Here is a 12,439-nt window from a genome sequence, read left to right as displayed (position 1 = left end):
AATCAACAAATGCATTCGTTTTGCGTTAACAACAGTTCACTGCGTCTGAAGATATATTTTTTTACATTAATATAGGTATGTAAGTTCTTTTACCGTTGGAATATAAGTTGGTGTGGTTACGAGAATATTCTGCCTGTTTAGCGTATTTAATATTTTTTTGAACATTAACTTGCCAAATCATTCCAGCAACTTTTTTGCGAAACAAAGCAAGAACAGGTTCTGAATACTGATCTCAGAATAATATATTTTCCTTTTAATTGTTTGGTATTTTACTTCAATTTCTTATACGATTAATATTTAAGTCGTTCAACAGAAAAAAACTCATTATTTCACTTTGCTCTTGGCAGAGTGCAACACTGTAGTGATACCATGTGGTTTACAATTCGTTATAGGTATTTTATAGGTATTCGTTCTTTTTATAGTTTGCAAACAGATTTTACTCATTTACTAGTTCATCACCTGTCACTCTACATTATAAGGTCGTGTTCAGTAAGTTCCATCATTCTTAAAATTTACTACATACCACACCAAAAAATAAACTGACGGTAAAAAAACAGTCAACGATTACATTCAATAGAATAGTTTGGCTCACGAATCTAAAGTAAGAGGACACCTAAAGCAGGGTTTCCAGTTCGCGTATAGTCAATTCAAGTCATCTTTGCGCATGAAGCTATGTGTGGGTGACCTTTGTACACCTTGATATTTTGTATTAAGACAGCATTCATTTGTGTGTAAGTATTATTCACTTTGCTGCTGCTTTGCTCTCTTCTCCCGCAGCAAGATCGCTTCAGAAGCATTGAAAGGTCCGCGAATTAAAGTCCCGACAATTGTATTTTGATTCACAAAATGTTGGTAATTTTATTATAAGTAATAGCCAATAGTAAAAGCCAATACGGGCCCATTACAAATTATTGAATTTAAAATATTTTTTGACCAATTAAAGCTTCACTAATGAACTGGCTGTCATCGCACACACAGCGTCGCGGGCACAGATGTGTTGAACTGCCTGTAACTAATTCGTTCACATTGAAAGTCCTACCGACGTCTACGAACATGTCTGATATCTTACATTTACCACCTAATCATGTAATATGTAAATATCGATTAGAATACATTCATATTGAAGAAACCAATACATATTGTTTTTTTTACTTGTTTATGTATTTAAGGGCATTGAATACTGCATTTGGAATTATTTGTAGCTGGCGATCAGACCAATTTGCTCATTAAAATAATTTAGATATACTTTTCAAGGCCTGAGAACTGATTTATCGGAATAGTAGACTTAAAGCTATACATTTCACACAAATGTATTATCAATCGACATCTAAAGATTTCATTAGGTCGAAATAATTATTTTTTTGTAAAAATTAAACATTTCATTCAAATGCTTTTTAATTTTGAAACTACAATACAATTTTTGCTGTCAAAAATCATATTTTTTTATACATTTCCAATATGCGGCTGTGTAAGAACATTTTGATATTTATTGTTCATATTGGTCTGATCGCTGTGCGTTCTAAAAATCTGCCAATATTAAATACACATTTATAATTACAATGCATCGCTTATTGGACACCCTACTTTAAAACTTACGAAATTGTTTATAAGTTGAACCACAGAATACACTAAATTCAGTTTTTATTATAATTTTAATTACCTTATTGCAGCTATGGCCGCTCTAATTCAGTGCCTAACGAAAGGATACAATTTTATTTCTGATACACATCTATTTGCTGGGAAACATTCGACTATTACGAAGGGACATTCATCTAGGGGTAACCAGTTAATTTTAAAACATTAGTAACTAATAACTTGTGACATCATAGCCGAGATGGCGTCAAAGACAATATTATTAAAATTAATATCTATAACACCGCATTAATGATACTTTCGATCGCTATAAAGTGAACGGGTATGAACTGAGATAGGCCCACGGTCCTAATTCTAAATCGGGCAAGACATTTCTCGACACTTTATATTGTGTGCATAACTGTGTATCTTGCGTAAATATCAATCTATATAAACTGCTGATTACTTAACGTTTAATATAATAAATTGTGTTTTTCTAAAAATGTGTAAACAGTAAAGAATAAATTATAAATATTGAGCCCGATTTAACATGTTCCACACAATACGAATGGCCACGCAAGGGATTACGGTGAGTGGATCCTGGTCACCAAGACAAATTACGGTGAATGACCAAAAAGGTTTTTCCTTTTTCTATGCAGTTATAAACGTAGTATGAGGAATCGATTTAAAAAGTCAGGTCGGAAATCGTGACGTCATAAATTAATATGTTTACTTTATCTCGTTTGGTCTGATGTCCAGTTCAAGTTTTCTTCAAATAGTAAATCTTTAAATAGTTAATCATTTACTATATTGTTAAATAAGACAGGCGACGAGGACGGCCTCGAATGAGATGGCGCGACGAACTGGATGCGTACCACAAACAGTGGATGGCAAAAGCAATAGACCGGACAGAGTGGAAGAACCTAAGGGAGGCCTTTGCCCTGCAGTGGGAAAGTAATGGCTGAAAAAAAAAAAAAAAAAAAAAAAAAAAAATATTGTTAAAATCCCAAAGTTGTTATTATAAAGTCCACAAGATCCACTTCCCAATATACTTAATGTCGCCAACGTATTGTATGGAATAAAATAAGTTGTGCTTTAAACAGTTCAAAGGAAACATACCTTCGAATAATACTAGCGAAGTTAACATTGAGCACTTGTCCAATCTATTTACTAAAAGTTATGTACTTACAATGAGAAACAAGATCAGAAACAGGTGTCTCCATGATGACACGTTTGGGACAAAATAATAACAAAATATATAATGTGAAGAGAACTCCACATAGAGTCACATAAATAATATAGCTGTGTAGGATATGTGACTAGAAATAGAAGAATCTTAATAATAATTACTTAGTTAAATAGCTATAGTTGTGATTGAAAACAGTTGTCACAATTATTGTACTTATTACATTATGCAAGGATACAGCCCCAAGCGTGTCACAGCGGGCGTGGCAGTAAAGGTACTATTACAAATAAGATCGACTCATTGATTAACGCTACGATCTTAACTAATTACGTTGAAAGACAAAATATTGTGATAAACAATGCGTGGACACTGCCAGAATGTTATTAACTCTTTTTGACTATGTGCTATTGCCGTGGTGGAAGCGAGATGGCACTATCCTGTACGCAGGGTTGTTTGTCTTTTACCGTTCAAATTAAAGAGGTGGTGAAATCTCTTTGGTGAAAAGAGAACCACTTGTATTTAAATACAGCTGTTGATATAAGTCTGATATTCGAACTCGCATGTTACACTTCTAACAATCACCACGCATTGTTCAATTAAAATATAACCATGAACAAGAAACCTACAAGGACATGATCACAAAATAAATTAACATTTCAACATTTATCAAAACACATTTATATACAAACTTACATGGAGACTTCTATAGTCATCGCTCTCGGACACTAGAGGTCTTTACACGAAAATCCCTTCAGGGGCAATAAAGTGGACTAACTTACGTTAAATTAAAGATACTATCCAAGTCATTAACTGACGAAAAGTATACAAAAATATGTTTGTGAGCTAGGCTCATATCACTTGATTTCTGACTAAAGTCAGATCGTGTCCTCCCCGTTACTCTATTGAAAAACTCTTTTAGGATTGTATGCTCTTAGGAGCCATTACATTACGTCGGCGATCCAGCGCCCGACGGTTAATCTAATTAGCTGTACTAGGAGAACAGTATCGCTGAGCTGTAGCTTAGAAAGATGTTCATAAATAATAAAGCCCGCTTACAGCGAGATGACCTCTAGCGTTACCTTAAGCGCTATGGGCTGCCACTACACGGGTGACCAAGTTCTATAATACCATTTTATAAATTATCCTTCAACGAAGACTTATCAAATAGGTGTTATGTGGTCATACAAGGGTATTCAATATTGAATCGACTTTATGATCGGTCGGTAGTTATAAAATAACTCGGGTTTGAAACCTCTCTTTGGCTCCCGTTATTGTGACAGCCCAGTTATGTGAGAGGCACCGAGCGTGCCTCCACTGGATGTGGACAATTATGAAAGATCTTTGGAAAAAACCAATTCGTCATTAATTAAAAATATACTTAATAGGCAAAAATATAGAATAAAAAAGTCATTAATAATAATGTTTTTAACGACACCAACAAAATATACAAATCAACATTCAATTATTATTAATAAAATAATTTGTGAATACTTTAGAAAATATTTCACGAATTGTCCACTCCTGGCCCGTTCCTGTCGATCGCGTGAAACCTTTAAAAATCAATACCAGCATAGTAATTTTCATAGCAATCGTGTAACAGCCTTCACGAACCAGCAGTGTAGTTACAATTGCATGGCTCGTTATTACCCCGTCAACTCGCTAGTGATGCGGTAATGTCGGTGGTTTAGAGAAAATAGCTATCGAACCTCACAACACGTTGACATCAAGGCTCGTCAATATTATTCATGGAAGTCTCATGTAAGTCGCGCCATTACAATCAAATCAAATTGTCAATGTAATAGAAGGCTGGCCTCGTCGCAACGAGCCGTCTTTAATTCAAATTGCATCATACGTAACGTAAATTGACATAATTGCGATCATCAGAAAGGGCCTCGTTTGTCTCCGACTAATACTGAACATCGATGTCTCCGACCTACACTCGCCACATGAATGCGACTGTAACATTTTCAAATTTTCCAACATAACACTACTAAGTACTTAAAATCTATGACTAATAAACTTTCGCAGTAAAAAGTTACTGATAATGAGACTCTAACCCTTCGTGTTGTGATTTCATATTCCAACCAGTGGAATTTAGCAAGTATATTTTTTGGTATAACATCATGTACTGTTAATAAATTAAACAAAATAATTCTGTAAAACTTATAATAAAATTGTGATCGTTTAACCTATGAGACGATATGGCAAATTATTAAAAAAAATCTTTAAAGCAATTTATTGAAATGTACTAACTAATACATTGTGTGAATAAGTTTGTACTAACTAACATTCATATTTGGGTGAGCTAATATTATAATAGTCGGCATTGTAGGCTATACTTCAAACAAATTGAATGCTTTTAAGATACGTATTCATTATGCCAATAAACTACAGATTTACGACATTTATAAATTACAATAACTTGTCACTAGAATAATATAATGCTGCGAACTATACGGAACTCAAGCAGCCAGCCGCTGCGACCGGTCACGTCGACAGCGGCTGCCTGTTGAAGGTCTATGATCAGCTGTTACCATAGAGTTCAATATTTGTGATTTCACTATCTCGATATTTTTTTAATACAGGTCTCCTTTCGGAGCGATAAGCGTATTTTTATACGGCACCTCGATGCATTCAGAACGCATTTGAGCGATGCGACAAGACATCCATAGAACCATTGGGTACAATGAATGAGTTTCCATTGCGCATTTGAACAGAAATAAGCGCAATGAAATACGAAATCCGCACTCCAGTCACCTCGTACCCTGATATTATATCACGAATAGTCTCCGGCCCGCAGGCAAATGTCACTTTGTCTTTGAATTGAATAGTTTTTAAACGCCGCATATGTATCTTTAGTTCAGTTCACTGTTCACATAGTTTTTGTAACCATCTTTGTCTCAAACCATTAAAATGTTCCAACTCAAAAGTTTGCTTTCAAGAACACTCGATATTAAGCGCTGTAGTCCAAAAAGCACTTGTCACTAGACTAACGAACATGGGACAATGGTTCATCACTTTGGCCCGACACACATCGGGCATCTTTACTTGCGAAAACACTTCGTCCGATCACTTTCACTGAAAGTTCCACACGAGACTTCAAGCACCTTATGTTCCCTGCTCGTGGATAATAATATTACTGATATATACATACTTAATGTTAAAGCTACAGTCACTTTTGAGAGTTGATCAAGAGTTGTTTAGTGGGAGGGTTCCCGGGGTTCGCTGGGCGAGGGCAGGCCGCTGGCCTGGTCCTCGTCATGCGCTCCCGCCTCGGCCAGGTCTGCCAGCCCGTCGTCATAACCAGTGGCTTCGTCCTCTAAACCGTCTTCATCATCAGACGGGAAATAGTCTCGTTCAGACTCTACACTATCGTCCACATACATAATATCGGCTTCGGTTAAAAATAAGTCCTCACATTGTTCGTTAGGGTGAGCCCCTTGGGGCTCAAGCGAACACTATTTAGATTCAGCGGAGTCAGTGTGATGAAATACCTGAAACATTTTATGTATAATTAACAACTTGTCTATTTTAAGTCTTAAAATATTTGGCGATTCTTCCAGGGATGGATGTCAAAGGATATGTTTTAAGGGAATCAATAGAAGTGCTTAATCGATATAAACAAGGATGAGTTTGAAAAACTACATCCTGCTCAGGGCCAGTGAAATGGAAGTGTGAAAAAAGGCTTCTGAACATTAAAATAAAAACTTGATAAAAAGTGTTATTTAATATTTTAATGAAAATGATCTAAGTGCTCAACTATCTAGGCAATGCTGCACAAGCATCTGTCAATCACTTATCTGTTGTATATCGTAATGTGCTTTCTATTGAAAATAACAACGAAATTTTAAAATAAAAACTAGATCAAAAAATGGTTTAACTGCTTCATACTGAAATTAAACTTATCCTCGCCAAAATAATGTCGAAACGTCATGCAAAAGTAAAATATAAAAAGCCGCTAAGCCATCAAGCACCTGTCATCACCTCAACGGGCAGTGAGCTTCGGCGAGGGAACTGCTGGAGCGTGCGCTCCTGTACACTGTACGTGGCCTTGGCTAGCCATTGTTGGCACGTCACGATGGGACTGGGCTTCCTGCGGCCCCCGTTCACGCTGTGTCGCATAGAGCCCAGAGCAGCGAGTCCTCGCAGCTCTGATGGCGCCACTGGCGACGGAGCGGATCCACGTCGCCTGGTCCAAGCCTCCTTCCCGGACATAGTGCGGCGAAGGAACTGGGGCAGAGCCGTTGGCACTTCACGCATCTTCTTCTCTTTGGGAGCTGAAATATAGTTTTGAATTTAAAAATCAATAAGGAATAATTAAGCTAAATAAAACTTTGTTTTATTGATATAAAAACTATAGCAGTAACATCATAATTACATAGTGACTCACTGAAGGCAAGTACATCTGTGGGCATGGATTTACGTCTTCGCAGCAGCGGGTCTGAATCAAGTCCCAATGGCATAGACGTCAAGTTATCACGCAATTGACTTCCTACTGTGCTCGACTCTTTACGGCTCGGCTTTGGTTCTTTGTTTTCCTTTTCTAAGTTCTGCGGCGGTGTCGCAGTTTCTACATTAGATCGACAAGCATCGTCAGTTTCAGTCTTTTCGGTATCTCTCACGTAAAGGTTGCTAAATTTAGGATCTTTTTTGCCTGGTCCTGAATCAAGCCTTAAGAAGTCGGGTCTGAATCGTGATAAGTTAATAGCATCCTCATTGCTTGTGAACATCGGCCGAGTGGCAAGAGAATGTTCTCGAGACTTCGTCTCCAGAGGAGGGAACGTCTGTTGCCGGACGAGTTTCCAGCTGCCGTCCTTAATGACTGTGTTGAGAAGTGTAGCTTGTACTGGTGTGGTTATAGATGCTATGGTGGATTCAGGCAGCAGATTTTCTGAGCTAAGAACCTTTTCGGCGGGTTCAGCTGCACTTTCACCTTGCGCACGAGCACTGAGCTGTGAGTGTATGGAGTGCTCGCTGCTTGTGCGGCTGCCGTGGCCGCGGGTGCGCGGTTCCGCCAAGGAAGAGGCGCGAGCTTTATTCTTGAATTTACTATCTTGGAATACATTCAGCGGCACCGAGAACCGTCTGAGTTGCTCTTTGAACGAGTTTTGCTTGCTGGGCTGGGAACTTCTACGCGGGGGCAGCAAGAGCTCCGAGCTATCAGACATGTTAGTTCCCGACAACGTCTCGATGTCATCTTCGACCATATCTGCGTCTGATATCTCAGTGCGAGTCTCCTCGTTCACCTCGTCATGTATCATTGCCTCCCACTTATGTTGGTTGTATACGAGATTGTTTAGCATCTGTGTCGATAGATCATTGTGCAAGAATCTGTGCCATTCTGAGATCAGAGGCGTCACCACGAACTTGAAGAAACCTAAAAAAACATGTGCAATCATTAGTTTTCAATCCAGATTTTCACATACATTTTATCTACTGACTAGTTTTTTCCGTAAGATTACCTGTTTGAATCTTGGGTATAGATGTGTTGTGCCTGTCGCAGAGCGCTGTGACGGGCAGGTTGAGCTGCCTCTCGTAGTCTCCCTGGCGGAAGAACTCCTCACAGACCTTAAGGCTCCATTTCTTGCTGATCTCCCACGGACGGCAGGGGTTCGAGATGTCGGCGCATTTCAACGCAATCTGGAGAACCAACTGCCTGTGCTCGCTGTTCTTCATATCCAAGGTGTTGGTGTCGAGGTGACGCTGCAGACAAATATTCATGGTTACTACCTACATGGTTGGTACCTTTGAGTATTTTTTATATAATAAATATATCATATAAAAAATACTCAAAGGTCCTTAAAAGATTAAAAGCTTAAAAGAAAAATGAAAATTAGTTACAAATAAACAACATGAAGGGCGGCACTTTTGAGGACGGAAACCTTAAAAATGTAAAAGACAAATATTTGTATTAAATAAACCATTCGCCCGATCCACATTCAATTGCAAAGCCGATTAGTTCCCTGTGAAGTTAATAGCTGCTATTGTTTATCGAGACTCAATTGAGACTACTAATTGTATTTTCTTTTGCTGACTTCCGATCTATCATTCTTTTTTCTATATCGTTTTTAGTCAGACTTTTACAATAGTTTTCTTTCACTGTATGTATAGGTTTGTTTTTGAAAATAATGGTATTTGTATTTTATTTAGGATACAAGTTTTCAATAAGAATAAATAGAAATTATGACTCATTTCGTTAGTAATTTTCCTAAGCTTGAAAGCATTAACCAACATCTTGAAAGTTATAGTTAATATCGTTATTAAATTTATAAATAATGTGTAATAATATTTAGTGTATGGGCACGGACACTAATCACGAGGTAAGTGCACATTTGGAACGAGTTTACGGACGCCCGTAAAAGTCAAATATACAATATTTACGAGATACAAATTTGACTCTTTAATAATTACGACCACGCAGTACTGAACGAATCATAAATGTATTTGAGTTGAACGTTTTGGCGGCAAAATTGAGGAGCAATCTTATAGGTGTTTATAATAGCAGGCGGACTAACCAATTACTCCAAAATCTTTCAGGAATTATTTATTTTGATCTTGAAGACATGTCCTTCACAAATTTCATTACAAAAATAAAGTAAAAGGAAATAATATAATTTGAAATTAGCATAATTTAGTACACGTATTATCAGTCGGTCGGTAGTATACTTATTTATGTATGGAAACATAAACATTGCCGGCAAGTCGGCACACGCACCTGTCAAATGCGTTATGAGTGTTTTAGCACCCGCTGTCATGACTAACGACTATTAGGCAGTAAAACACTTGACAAAAATTAAGGCTTATGTTTCAAGTTATGCTGGGAACAGATGGGATCATAAAGAAATGGGTACATAAAAAAGAAAATATCACCAGCTTATCCATTCTGCACTCTTAGACAAGTAACATTTCGACAAGCGTATACGCTGACCGCGTAAATGTATGGAAACATCAAAATACAATTTGTCTAAGTATGTTGAATTATTTGAAATCCAATGACTATATTTGGAGAAAGGCTGCGAATAAACTGAAAAGTATCAAAGTTTACCGAGAATATTTTGTTAACACATAAAATCGTGTTGTCAAGAAAGTTATTGTCGGTCAAACGCCGAAAACAAAAATGTATCCAACGAGAGTACGGTGGCACATGTGGCGACGAAATAAACTCAGCGCTGTCAATGAACTAATTTTAAACGTAGAATAAGGTCTTTGATCTACATTGAGATAATTATATCAACAGATTTGGAAACGTTGTTTTTTATTTTATCTTTTACTACTTCCAGTAACATCATTAAGCTTAATACTAAACGTATCTACCGCCTCAATTGAAGAATTCAATGAAAAGACACTACGTTTATTAATAGGTACATATTTAGGTATTGTATTGTGAAACTTGTAGAACTACTCCCGAGCACGGGATACTGGGAAAATGCGACACAATTTTAATGACAAACATAATTTGGCAACAAAAACACGTTGGTGTATGTAACGTGTCCAATTCATCTGTATGTCAACAGTACCATCAAACCCTTATCATTATTTCGAAGGCGTCGCAAGGTAAGACAGGCGCTAGTTACGAAACACTTGCAAAACTCTTGTTATCTTTATCTAACGACATGTGAATGAAACGATCACGTTTCGACACGCAGCGCCGAGATCGAATGCCTCGGCCAAATGACGCCGAAATCACAACCAGCGAGATCGTCTTATTAATATACTATTTATTTTTATTTCGGGACGTCTTTGTTTACTTCGATAAAACATCTTTTACATTTATAAATAGTTTTAACATTTTCTTACTTTTAAAACTATTTATATTATCTTTTGCCAAAATTGTTAACATATGTTTACCATGACGTTAAATGCGTCTCGCTTATATCATCAATATAGCAAATTATTTTCTTGGTTTCAGCAAGTTTAGTAATATTATATTACCATTTGTATCAACTTCTGTTCAATATTTTTCGCGAGTTCAGTCAACGTCTAGTCTGTTCACTTTCTGCATATATTCGTTTACATTGAACCCTTTGTGACGTATACTCACAAGTTCATGTAGGGCCGACAAATATTTGTAGACGGGCGAACTCAAGTGCAGACAAATTTATTTTGTTTGTTAGAAGGCGATGCTTTCATCGGTTAGCGAGCGAGAAAGCCGCGGTCACATGTTTGTCTATATTTGGACAACAGGTGTGCCACGGAGGCGACCTAACCTTACCTATACAACGGGTTCAATAATACCAGCGGCGAAACGCTGCGTATTATTACGAGTACCTGACTGCTCAAGTAACACTTTATACATGTATTATACACACTTTATAAGTGAAAGCGAGTTTTAGTCTTACAGAACATCAAATTCCTCCTAAATGATGTTTTCCGAGTGAGTAATTAGATATACCACTCACTAGGTTTGCGCGAGCTCAGTCAAGTTTCATATTGTAAAGTTTCAAGAAAGTTTCCAGTTTCAAGTAAATTAGACCAACTTATACGACGTCAAGATAGAGGGAGTTATGTTGTCAGCTTTGATAAATACCGATGTTTGATCCTTGTGAGATGCAGCAGTTTATCAGGAGTCATAAATAAGGTTACAAAAAATAAAACAAAAAGCGTACAAAAATAACAGAAAAGAAGTGAAAGTCGGAGTCACAACTCTGAGGGTTTCGACCCTAAAAAAACCAAACTTGCAAACAATTGGTCATCTTCGAATTTATTACCTTACCGAATATTGGTAAACCCTGATTATAGAATACAAAAGGTTATCTTCAAGAAACTATTTCTAGAATATTCTTGGAAACAGATACAATGTATCTGAAATCTGAATTCACTGAATATGTTACATTAGGATGGACGTTGTGGAACGTCTTGTAAGCCACTATTGTAGTACGATATTTTTAGCAGGGCTATTTTAGAAAACTGATATTAAACCTTTGGACGTAATACGTCTGCACATAATAATAATGTACTGTGTTTGACCATTCGTAAGTTCCGGCTTCCCATTATAACATTTACTAATATCATAGACTATGGAAAGTTACAATTATTTATTAAAAAAATATAAAATCCTGAACACACTTGGGTTGGAAATTTGTTATCGGGTAAAGTTTTTTTGATGGAGTTTTGAAGTGCTGAAGGTCATCTTAGATCGTATTTTTTTTAATATAAAAGGGTGTACTAATAAAATAAAAAATATCGTCAAAATAATATTTAATAAATATTTTTTTTAAATATTAAGTTAATCAGTAAAAAAACTACAAACATAAAACAAAAGTAAGATAGTGAAAAGTATGGAAGTGGAGGCTAGAACCCATAACATTAGTTGTCGGTTTTCAAAGATATCACACGAGATTTTAAATTACCTACTGTATCGAAATCATTTTTGTTTCCGCGTTGAAAAAAAAATATACACAATATTTGCGTTTTTTGGAAATCTACCTGACGAACTAAAAGTTTGTTAGTATTTTACCTACAATAGCATAAGGGTACGAGACAAGGATTTTCTCGCTACCTCATAATGCCTCTTATGGTTTGCAATGACATTCAAAACGTTTAGAAAAATAAGAACGGAATACAATGGTTTGACCTAATCAACCTAACAGATTGAGAGCTTGAACTGACGGCATCGGAATTTCGCCTCGAAACGGAAAGCGTTATAACTAAGTCTAGATCACGTAGTAAGTATGCGGCAAC

General features: G+C 36.7%; 1 protein-coding gene across 4 annotated transcripts in view; it reads right to left on the bottom strand.

The window, feature by feature from the left end:
* Positions 1-5,859: 5,859 nt before the first annotated feature.
* The window catches only part of LOC113504323, a 110,862-nt gene continuing 104,282 nt past the window's right edge, over positions 5,860-12,439 (bottom strand). For 2 of the 4 annotated variants that reach the window (XM_026886578.1, XM_026886582.1), the window contains exons 10-13: positions 8,221-8,461; positions 7,137-8,135; positions 6,743-7,035; positions 5,860-6,252 (exon numbers count right to left, since the gene is read on the bottom strand). In XM_026886578.1, the coding sequence (XP_026742379.1) occupies positions 6,217-6,252; positions 6,743-7,035; positions 7,137-8,135; positions 8,221-8,461 (1,569 nt within the window). In that variant the 3' untranslated portion in view covers positions 5,860-6,216. Of the gene's footprint in view, positions 6,253-6,732; positions 7,036-7,136; positions 8,136-8,220; positions 8,462-12,439 lie in introns of all 4 variants that reach the window. The other 2 variants (XM_026886579.1, XM_026886581.1) reach the window with 2 other exon arrangements.

Source organism: Trichoplusia ni, chromosome 21, assembly GCF_003590095.1.
Source record: "Trichoplusia ni isolate ovarian cell line Hi5 chromosome 21, tn1, whole genome shotgun sequence".
NCBI lineage: Eukaryota > Metazoa > Arthropoda > Insecta > Lepidoptera > Noctuidae > Trichoplusia > Trichoplusia ni.
The sequence above is the reverse complement of the archived record's forward strand: the minus strand, read 5'-3'. Positions and strand labels throughout refer to the sequence as shown.